This window comes from Akebia trifoliata, chromosome 1, assembly GCF_017979445.1.
Source record: "Akebia trifoliata isolate Shusen 1 chromosome 1, ASM1797944v1, whole genome shotgun sequence".
NCBI lineage: Eukaryota > Viridiplantae > Streptophyta > Magnoliopsida > Ranunculales > Lardizabalaceae > Akebia > Akebia trifoliata.
In genome coordinates this window covers 16,751,574-16,764,047 of record NC_141375.1, presented here as the reverse complement: position 1 = coordinate 16,764,047, position 12,474 = coordinate 16,751,574, and the positions used below count along the sequence as shown (strand labels likewise).

The window sequence follows — 12,474 nt, the reverse complement described above, 5'->3', positions numbered from 1 at the left end:
TTGATCTTTCATCTTAATCAAAATGATATTTATTTGTTAAATGGTATAATTACAAGTATATGAGTCTTATCGATTACACCCACACAATCCTATTTAATTTAAAAGTAAACATAAAATAATTATTATGTTATTAATTATATTAATTCAAATATTAAATAATTAATTACCTTAAATCATGAAAATTATCGTCGACCTGCTAATATTTTTGTGATGTTATGCTCAACTCAAGTACTTTTATGAAGTCATGGCAAAACTATATAATACTTGCAACATTTGATGGAAAAATCGGTTTATCATCTCACCAAATTGTGAGAACCTATCCTGACTATTTTGATTTCTAATATTATTTTCAATTATATATATAAAAAAAAATGCAATTTGTTCAACTCTCTCCGATCTCGTATCTTGAAGTTATCATTTCTCTATCTCTCTTTTATAAAATAATATAACTATTGAAGACATACTTATCTATACAAAATTGTCGTAACAAGGTACTAGGTTGTCTGAATCAAATATTTTTCTAACATATGAATCACTAAAACGTAGTGAAGTCCAACATAGTTGCTTCATGCATTGATTCCTTATATAACAGTAATGTCATAATAAAATAAAAAATAATTTTTTTTGTGCTAACATCTAACTATTATTGTATATATGCAAATCACATGATTATAAATATATCATAATTCATAATCATCCAGTCATATAGACTTTAAATGAAAAATAAAAAAAATTAGACACAAACTCATTTCATAAAATTAATGTATTATATATTAATCATAACTTAAAACTATTAAGTAAAAAATACATGTAAAAATTTAATAAAATAAAATAATGTCTTATACCAACTACAGTAATAAAAAAAAATAAAAATAACATCATTATTTTATTATAGTATTTAAGAAATTGTAACAATAAATTTATTATATCCTCAGAAGATTGTCCATCATGAGATCCCATGAACCTCTTCAAATTTTATTTTAATTTATTATAAGGCAAACATGTGATCAATATTCTTCAATCCAATAAAAATTCTCTATTAGAAGACTCTTTAAATAATTTGTCAACTTAAAACATTCATACTAGCCTACATTGATCAATATCATAGAAAATACTCAACATGTTGATACATTATATAATAAAAGTACTTTTATTTACATCTAAGTCATTTCTTATTTTTTTTTCAAATTCGTTTCTATGCATTCTGGACTTCTACATCACTCATTTTTGTGCATCTGTTTTATACATTCACACTTGTGGTAGAAGAGAAGTCAAACGCACCCAATCTTATGACATATTGTAGGTATCTCTTCAATAGATTTTTCAATTAGATCAATTGAAGTATTTGGTACTGACCCTTCATTCACATCATCAAGATCTATATCTAAATCTCAAGAGAAACACAACTATCTTACATGATTGAAGAAGAAGTTTTGTTTGAGGTTATACAATATTTTTCAATTATAACAGTCCCACCAAATATTTGGTCTAGTTCATCTTCGTACTTTAATGCCTCATATTGAAATTGATTGAAATATTTATTTAACTGATAAAAGATATAAAACATTATTAGAAAAAATTAAATAATTCATCTAACTTCAATTACCATATGAAAATAAAGAAAGTTATCATAGCATATGATTTATATTGTTTATTAGTTATTTCAAAGGATCACGTATCTATATCCCATTTAAATCTAAATTTCATCTTACGATTTTTCCATACTTTCTATCTATCCTTCACGTCATACCATCGATGCTTATCTTGACCTTTAGTGTAATATTTTTTTCTTCAAATATAATTGTAAAATAATCATGTCCATTGGAGGTTAAACCTCCTCTTCCTTTACCATATTTCTGAACTACTTTAACATAACATTCCACACATTTTATGTATCATTGAATCCCAATGTGCATTTCTTGATGGTTGACTAGACATTATCTTGATAACAATTACAAAAATAAAGTTTAAATTAAAAAAAAAGAAAAGAAAAAGAAAGTAATAAATTAATCTGCCTACCCTCAAATGTGCCTATGCATCAACTTGATTCTTTAAATCATGCAATATGATACTTCATTGAATGAGAGAATTATCATGGGATTTTCAATTTAGGATCTGAAATCCACCCCAATGTATAATCAAAAGTCGTTTCCAACGTTACTTATTACATTTTGATTGACACCAAACTTTTACTTATTCCACCCCAATTTCTTAAATTATTTGTTACACCCCAGTTACAGATTAAAACACACTCTTCCAATGTTATAAATATAATCTCAGCGTTACAATACATTATAACACTAGATAACAGAAGTTGTGTATAATTATGTTTAGGCTCATAACATTTTAAACCTAAAAGAATATAAATCTAGTGAAAAAAGGGTAAGCTTCTATTGGCACATCAACTTTTGCTTATTACAAAATTTATTTACAATTATGTTTAGGCTCATATAAAATTTTAAACCTAAAAAAATATAAATCAAGCAAAAGAATAAAAACAAACGAGTAAGATTCTATTGGCACCCCCATTTTTATTTATTACATCCCATTCACTTATTTTCTTTATTTTTAATTAAGTGTAATAAGTAAAATTTGGGGTGCCAGTAAAAACTCTTAAAATTTAGGTCTTTGATGATGAAATTTAAAACATGGAGGTTAAGAGGAAATATGTAATTAAACAAATCAATTTGGGATTGATTTTACTCATTGGTTTTAGGGAGAAAATCAAATTAATTGAAAAATAATCACATCAATTGAAAAATCAATCTTAAGTTTAAAAATAAAAAATAAAAAATAGGTAAAAAAATATGATTATACAATTGCTATTAAGTTGAAGAAGAAGAGAGAAGAACTCACCTAAGGAGAGCAAGGTCAAAATTTTCACACAAAAAAAAATCGAGAGAGATTCGATAAGAGAGAGGATGATGGCAATATCTTAAAAATTGATGATGTGTGTTTTTTTGTTGAACCTCACTCACTTGGATGAATTGACAATCGAAAAGATTTTGAAGGCTAATCAAAGAGGTTAGTTCCAAAATAGGAATGTTTTCAACACGTCCAATGCCTTCACACGATTAAAACAAGTACTCTATTAATCAATTTCCCCCTGACCAACTACTTCAAAAGATATATCTATTGGTTGGAGATGGGGAAAACTATGAATATAAGAGGGTCTAACTAGGGTATGACACATCCAAGAGTGAAAGAAAATATACATTCAATGTAGAAGATACAATCTTCTCCCATCTAAACCGCTTATTCACACCATCAGCACACATATCGAGGTAGGTACATGATATCATTTGAAGATGACTCTATCTTATTAAGGAATAATCTCAATTTAAGAGGATTCTTCCTTTTTTAGAGAATTATTATTTTGGATAAGTGGTAAAATGATCAATTGTAATTTAATTATGATTAAGATTTGTTATTAGGGTTTTTTTTTATTTAGAGGCCCTGAGGCCATTGCAAGGAGGAAGGACATGAGGAAGGTGGAGATCGAGGAAAGAATGTTATGAAATCGTAAGATTTATAGTAGAATAGCTCCTCAAGCCCATGGACATAAATACTTTTTTCAAAACATGTAAAACACCCTTGCATTCTTTACTTTTTTTATATATTTTTTTTGTTATTTTGTTTGTTTAATAATGGAATCGGGACCGAAGCCAATTTAACACAAAATTAACCTCTATAATCGACATCATCCATGGGAAATAAATAAGAAACCATATGGGAGTTTAGGACTACAACAAAAAAGGGTGTGAGAATGCTCCTAGTAAGGGACGTTCTCAAACTACAAGTTTTAATTGGATCTTTCCTTAAGGAAGACGAATGTCGAGAGATATGAGTGGTTTGGAATCATCCGATTCGACCAAGTCCTTAAGTGGGAATCTGCGTGTTCTAACTAAGGTTTTGGTGGTTTCAAAGGGTTTAGAGTAAAAGATTTCGAGGGTGAGGAGGGACTTTTGGATGGGTTGGTTGACTTGGAGGGTGAAACATTCGTTTCATACGGGATGAGTTGAGCCTGAGTTATCTAGTTTGGTGACGAGTCAGTGGTCCTGGTTGAACGAAAATATGGCATATGGTTTGAGATCTCCACGACACTAGTAAACAATCTTTAGATACTTGGCAAAGATGATGGTGATGTCAAGACTAAAAAGCTTTGGCGATAGAGGACTAGAGGATGCCATGGTGACTGCTAATGTACGCTTTATAGCACAAAATGAAAAAGGAAAGAGAGAGAGATAAGGATGAAAGTTGCAGAGGGGGGAAGTATAGTTTGGGGAAATGTGGTTTGTGTCATATACGAGAAAAGTTTAGATCAAATGAAAGGGGTTAGAGGAGCTTCGATCCAACGTTAATGGTGTCTATGGAGGCTTTTGTGTAACCAAGTCTACTTGCAAGAAGGTTAAAAGAGAGGGCCGTTAACATCAGTTTTGGAACACCCATGGTATGTTGTGTGAAGGGTTACTTGAAGAAGAAGGGAAGTAAATTGATTTAAATGGGAGACATGTGAAGAGTATACCAATTCAAATGAGGGCACGTGCTAGGAGAAAACGTGCACAAAAAGGCTATTTGGTTTGGTGGCGTGTAGATGGCAAATGTGGAAATGTAATGCAAGCATGGCAAGTAAAAAAAACGAGGTTAGATTCAGTGCATAGCATATACATCATATTTTATGTACATGAAACCTTGGTTTCTATTTTTGAAGCTACGATAGACATGAAATTGTTCACTAGAATTTGTTGTTTGGCATACACATCAAATGTTTGATGTGGGTTATAATTAGGGGAGGAAAAAAAGGATAAATGAGAGAGATCGATGAGGAAAGGTCATGTAACAAATTCATAAGATAGTGGAATGGCTTCCCAAACCCATGTACATTGCATTATTTATTTTTTTCATATTTTTTCTATTATTTTATGGACTTAATGATGGGATCATGACTGAGGTCAATTTATCAAAAAATTGGCCTCTACATTCAACACTCCTCCTTACCCATTAGGGTGGAGAGAATCAAATTTGTGACCTATACGAACCTAGTACTCTAATATCATACTAACGAAACAACTACTCCAAAAGACTAATTTGTTATAGAGGGTGTAGACATCACATTTTCCCATTTGTCTAATTCGATAATTCATCATCCAATTGTCATGAATTCCTAATGATGAGCACAAAAAACTCGACTGCTTGTGAGTATTGTCCCTAATTTATTTTCATTTCTAATCTTTCCATCTCCCTTACTTGTTACGAATCAACATAGAAATTTATGCATGCTTAAGATCGCTACACTTTACATCCAATTTAGCAAGCAAGTACGTTTAAGTTAGCTATACAATTTTGCTATGCTAGGAAAATATGACCTCAAGACTTAGAAATAATCATGTTATGATTGAAAAAAACTTCATGCCAAAATTCGTAAAAATTTACAAAAGTCAATAAAATGACAAAAATACCCGTCATAAATTTCGAACATCCAAAAAATCTCGAAAGTATCTCCATTGCACTTAGAATATGATTTCGAGTCTAATAAGACCCGAATTGATAAAAATAGAAAATTTTATGAGAAATCACAAAAGTGACCAAAGTGCCCCTCAATGTTTGACTTTGACTTTTAGGAAAACGTGATTGAAAATAAATCATTAACGAATTTACGTACATCAGCAATTTAAAAAAATTCCACATAAGACGAAAAAAAAATTGAAAATTTTAACCGTAATTAAATAACTAAAATTCAAATTCAAATTAAAGTTCTATCAACCAATCAAAATTCAAATTAAAAATCGATCAATCAAATTAAAATTAAAATCCAAGCAACCAACAAATTGAAATCAAAATTAAAATCCAAACAACCAAAATTCAAATTCAAATTCAAATTAAAGTTTGATCAACCAATCGAAATTCAAATTAAAAATCGATCAATCAAATTAAAATAAAAAATCAAGCAACCAACAAATTGAAATCAAAATTAAAATCCAACCAACCAAGCAAAGTGAAATCAAAATTTAATCAAAATTACAATCAAATTAATCATTCAAAGTTAAAAATAAAATTAAATCTATCGATGAAATCTAGATTAAAATTAAACAAGTAGCGTGGGATCACCACTCCCATTCTTTTAATAAGGAAGGAAAAGAAAAAGAAAAAAAGAAAAAAAAAAAAAAAAATTAAAAAACATTAAAAGAAGAAAAGGGAAAAAAATTAGAAGGTTTTCTGATATAAAAATAGATAAACCAACTCTCTCTTGGATCTCTCTTCTTATTCTCCATTGGCTCAGCCGACTTTCTTCACGTATCTCTCTGATCTCCTCCCTTTTCCCCAAGTCTCCATTGGCTGAAAGTCTCTTCTTCAACTACTACAACATCTTCTCCCCCAACGTCTCTCTTTCTCCTCTGCGATTTTTGAATTTGATCTCTTTGTTTTGGGACAATAAGAAAAAAAAAAAAGGAAGACTCTCCTCTATCTCTAATGACCTGCTCTCCCTCTCCAGCTCTCTCTGACCTTCTCTCTTTGCCCAACTCTCTCTCTCTCTCTCTCTGTCCAGCTCAGTTCATAAACTCCCTCTTTCTATGTTTTAGAAGATCCCGACTCTTCCTTTCTCACAGACGCCCCCTCTCATCTTCTAGACGTCTCCGTACTCATCCCCCTCTCTTCAACTACTAACAACAACTCCCCTATCCACAATTTTCTCTCTCTCAGTTAGACTATCACATTGATAGTAGCCCCAACCATTCCATCTCCGTACTCATTTTTTTCTTGAACATAGCAGCCATTACAGTCCCCATTTCTCCTCAAAACGTCTTAAACCAGCAGCTTTATCTATAATAGTTCTTTTTATTATTATTAATACGCCCCAACAGCCCCTATTCTGTGGCTTTCATTCTTTTTTTTTTTTTTTTTTGAAATTGAACTCCCTATTGTTTTTTTTTTTTTTTTGCTTATCTTCTCCCTAACGCTTTCCTCAGCAACAACTTCATCAAGTTTTTCTTATCTTAATTAACCCACAGTAGTGGCCATCTACTAACTCAGCAATCCACTTCTTAGTTGCAGTCACAGCAACAACGATATACTCACAATAATAGTAACGTTGTCATCTTCCTTCATTTACCACAGTGCTCACAAGTTCATAACTCACCTATGAAGGAATAAGACAACCACTTCTTTGTTCTACAGGTAAGTCATTTTTTTTATGTTATTTTAGTATTTTCTTTGTTTTCTTTGTTGTTTTTTTGCTATGAATTATTTTTTCATTTTCTCATCGTCTATTTCCTTTATCGATATGTCATAGTAGTTTTTTTTATATATTTTTATTGTGTTTCATGCTTTTCCAACTAGCCAAATTATGCATCATATTATTTTTTGCAATAATCTCATGATCGTCATGTTTGAACTAATTTATGATCGAAGAGGTTCGTTCTTTCACTATTTTTTTCCTTTGCATTTTAACAAGGTTAGGAAGAATATTTGTTTTTATAGACTTTATGATCGTTGTGCTCGAATTGAATTTGTGCGAATCATGATGACGGAAGTTTAAATTTTTTTACTATCCTTTATGTTGGCTATTTTGCCAATTTTGTGGTTAGAGATTTTTTAGGACTTCTATTTGATGATGACTATACATGTTTTGAATGAGAACCATTTTTGGAAAGTCCAAAATTGTATATATATCGGATAAACATGGAGTTTTGTTTTTATTTTTTTTTTCAATTTTTGATTTGGGAAGCATGCTAATATGGGATGCTTCCAATTTGGAAACTTTATATGCATGGTTATATTCAGATTTAATAATTTTTCATATATTTGTAAATTTTCTCTTTAAAAGAAAGTGTTCGTGTTCAAGTTTCTATTTTAGAAGTTCCATATTCTTAAATTTTTACTTTTGGAAAGTCATATTTGCAAATTGCTGAAATTTCATTATCATATTTTCTATTTTAAAAGATTTATGAGCAAAAGTTTTTGTTTTTGAAAATTCATATTTTGAACTTTCTAATATGGATATTTCATAATTTTCTATTTTTGGAAAAACACACATTCATAAATTTCTAATTTAGAGATTTCACATTTTTAGTAATTTTCCAATTTAGAAATGTTGCATTTTCTTATTTAGAAATTTCATGTTCATGAAAATTTGTGATTTTCTAATTCAGAAATTTTGTTATTTTGAAACCTTCTATTTTAGGAAATTCATATTTTGCAATTTCTAATTCAAGACTCGTCATATTGGTAATTTTTCATGTTGAAAAATTATTTTTATAAATTTCTAATTTGGGAGCTCATCATATTTGCAAATTTCTAATTTAGAAAATTTCAAACTTCTAATTTAGAAACTTCACAAGTTACCATTTTAGAATTTTCACATTTCTAATTTTTTTAATTTAGAAAATTTTCGCAAACTCCCATTGTTATTGATTTAGAAAATATTTGCATGTGAATTTTTTAATTGACTTTAGATCATGGGATAGAGAAGGCTTTTTCATAAATTCTCTTTTTATGCGAAATTCGATGAATAATTTATATAATTAGAGAATTTTATCCATAAGTTTTGTTTAGCAAATCTGATATATATTAATGATGATTGGACTTTAGTTTAAAAATGTTAACCATATGATAGTTTTGGATCATAGTAGAGATCGATCATCTTGATCGAGCGGGTTCAATACCTAACACCTTCCGAAACATGTAATCTGACTCTTTACCCATTTCTCTTATCCATTAACCGATCCAGATCCATTTGAAATTATTTTTTGTTCTTAAACTTAAACTAGGTAGCGACTCCCATTTCTCAACAAATCTTCAATTTACCAATCGAACCCTTTCATTATTTGGTGAAAAATGGTCAAGGCCATTTCAGAAGGGGAGAACTACAAATGTAAAAGGGGGTTACGCGGGTTAACTAGGGTATGACAAGTCCGAGAGTTGAGATAAATATATACACAACAAAAATCTCTCACATATTTGTCATAAAATTTAAGAAAAATGACTCTAAAGGTCTCTTTATTGAAAATATGTATCGAACAGTCCCCTAGTAAAAAATTCGGATCATTTAAGTTCCACTTAATAAAATATTAGTCTATTAAGGATCTTTGAAAGATTTTTTTAAAGAAAAAATAACTAAAATATTTTTTTAACAACTTTACAAAGTGTTTGATCTAAAAATATATGGAGTCATATAAAAAACTTGACCAATTTATTTAGTTATTAATATTTTTGTGAAAAATAAAAATAAAAATAAAAATTATATTTGTTAAAAGCTAAATTCAATATAATGCTATTTGACTAATTTGTGTTGACTTGCTAATTTTTGAGTTAAATCAATTCGATCAACATTCAAGTCGAGATTTAAAATTATTTATATATTTTTTAATAAATCTAATGTACATAGACCAAATCAGTTTGATGATGATCATACTCATTAGTGTAGTCATCATCATCTATTTGATTTAAAGCTTACTACTTTTGGCAAGTTAAATAATTTATATATATATTTTTTAAATTGATCTATAAGAGATTACCATAATCAAGCGACGTGTCATTAATTATAAAATATAAGAGTAATTCAAATATTTTCAAATAAACATGTTTTTTTAAACTTCAAAAATCATTGAAAGGATAATTATGATATTTTATTTTAAAAATTCTTTGTTAAACTAATATTTGATAATTTGGATATTAAGGAGTCCATATATATATATATATATATATATAATATATATATATATATATATATATATATATATATATTTTTAGAAGGGTGCTTTTTTGTCCCTCAAATTTATTCAAAGCCAACAACTCAACTAATTCAGATCTTACCGGATTGTCACAATTCAACCAAGTCCTTTAAATTTTAAATTAATACCGTACTTAGCCATCCTCATCTTGCCCATACCATGCTTATAGCCATGGACGGATGACCCATGCTATGCTTAGTCATGCAAACATGGCCCATGCCAACATAGGAATTTAAAACAAACATAAGGACGTAAGGTTACCTTTGCGAAGTTTGAAGATTCATGATGCATTGGTTTTATAAATAAATAAATAAATAAGAGGCTTTCGTCAAGAGATTGAAAATATGGGTTTCGGTCATATTTTATTAGCCTCCTAAAAAAGACTAAAGTCAAGGATCGTGTCCACTAACTAATTTGAAAACTTGGGGTTATCTCTAATTTCATAAAAAAGCAGTGGAGCACAACAAAATTATCCATTTAATTTCTAATCAACCAGGTTGTTTCCCTCGATAGCCAGGTGTCTCAAACTTAAATTTTCTACTCTCTAACGCCTATTTTTATACATTTCCAACCATTTAAATACTCGCTCACTCTTACCAAAAATCCCCAGTCTCTTAAATACATCTCTCAAGTTTCATCTCCTCTGTATTTCTCTCCCACTACAACAACAACAATGGTGGTCTTATCAAAAGCAGCATTTGATCAATTTTCTCCCATCAAAACCTGCAAACCAACCAACAATTTCTTCTCCAACATTCCAATTATAGACCTCTTGAAGCCAGATTCAAGTACCCATCTTGTAAAAGCTTGTGAAGAGTTTGGATTCTTCAAGGTGGTAAACCATGGTGTGCCGATAGAGTTAATGACAAGGTTGGAATCTGAAGCTCTCAAGTTCTTTTCTTTACCTCAGTTTGAGAAGGAAAAAGCTGGCCCAGCTGATCCTTTTGGCTATGGAAACAGAAGCATTGGCCCAAATGGAGATGTGGGTTGGGTTGAATATCTCCTCATGAGAAGCTCTCCTGATTCTGTTTTTCAGAGATCCCTCTCTGTTTCAAAAGAAAACCCAGAAATCTTTTGGTATGAAATTTAATTTCTAACCAGAACCCATTAATTAAAACATGATTTGCTACAATGGGTGTTGTTCTGTTCTTTAAATTTATTTATTTTGTGAATTTTTTTTTTTTTGGTAGCTCTGCTGTGAATGATTATATATCATCTGTGAGGAAATTGGGGTATGAAGTTCTTGAATTATTGGCAGAAGGGTTGAAGATTCAACAAAGGAATGTGTTCAGTAAGCTTTTAATGGATGAAGAGAGTGACTCAGTTTTCAGAATCAACCATTACCCTCCATGTCCAGACCTTCAATCTTTAAGTGGTAGAAGTTTGATTGGATTTGGAGAACACACAGACCCTCAAATAATATCAATTCTAAGATCCAACAACACAGCAGGACTTCAAATCTCTCTCAAAGATGGGAGTTGGGTCTCAGTCCCACCTGATCAAAATTCCTTCTTCATCAATGTCGGTGATTCCTTACAGGTACAACCACATAATTCAAGCTTTTTAATGGGTTTTCTCAATTTTCTTTTATGGGAATTTTTTTTTCCAAGTTTGTTGTTTGTTTGGTTCAATGGGTTAATAAATAAATAACTGAACCAATGTTTTTTATTTATTTATTACTGGAACAATTTATATTTATTGTAGAATTTTGAAAATATATTATTATTTTTAACTAAAAAGATAATATTAAATATAAATATATATTATTCAGTTTTTTTTTTGTTTTTGTTTTTTAAACAAAAGAATCTCTTCATAATTGAACTTATATTCTTTAATTAATTGAAATGAAAACATTATAAAATTTAGTAATTTATAATGGTTAACACATTAAAGTTATTATGAAAACAGATTTATTATAGCCATTTGATTTGATATGACTAAATTTAATTCTCTGATTATTATTATTAAAATAGTGGTTTATATGGTTGGCAGATTTTGACAAATGGGAGATTTAAAAGTGTGAGGCATAGAGTTTTGGCAAACAGCTTGAAATCAAGGGTTTCAATGATATATTTTGGGGGACCGCCTTTAAAAGAAAGAATAGCACCCTTAGCATCACTGATGACAGAAGGAGAGGATAGCTTGTACAAGGAGTTCACATGGTTTGAATACAAGAAGTCGGCCTATATGCTGAGGTTGGGTGATAATAGGACACTAGGAGGACCCATGCTGATGTACACAAGTCACCACCCTTTTAACTGAGAACAATGGGTCAACTTTGTTCTCACTTTTATAGACACCACCGTAGTAAACTTCGTTGGTCCGTCCGTCCGTCATACAAACTTTGACCAAGGTCAACAAACATGAAAAGCAGAGACATTTGTTTTTTTTTTTTTTTTTTGTAACAACTTTTCCTATAATAGTAATACAATTTCATCATCTATTGCCTCACCCAGAAAACAACTTTTTGCAATAAATAAACGATAGTAATGGTTATTGGATACTTGCAGTATGTGTTAAGTTAGAAATTAGGGAATTCTTATTGGGAAATTTATCAATCTGTTAAAATATATATATATATATAATATATATATATATATTATATATATATATATATATAATATATATAGAACAGCGTTCCTAAGACTCATATTGGGACTCACATTGCGACACACCGTTTTGTCTTATATGGGCTGATTTTTTGTGAGGATGATCTCTATGGTGAGGAGATCATCCTTGCCAA

General features: G+C 30.0%; 1 protein-coding gene across 1 annotated transcript; it reads left to right on the top strand.

The window, feature by feature from the left end:
• The first annotated feature begins 10,319 nt into the window (after positions 1 to 10,319).
• Positions 10,320 to 12,170, top strand: LOC147410783 (gibberellin 2-beta-dioxygenase-like). The gene is made up of 3 exons (XM_086440084.1): positions 10,320 to 10,808; positions 10,922 to 11,270; positions 11,724 to 12,170. Exons 1-3 carry the CDS (start codon positions 10,405 to 10,407, stop codon positions 11,991 to 11,993), a joined length of 1,023 nt encoding a protein of 340 aa, XP_086296210.1. The 5' UTR covers positions 10,320 to 10,404; the 3' UTR covers positions 11,994 to 12,170.
• The last annotated feature ends 304 nt before the right edge of the window (positions 12,171 to 12,474 follow it).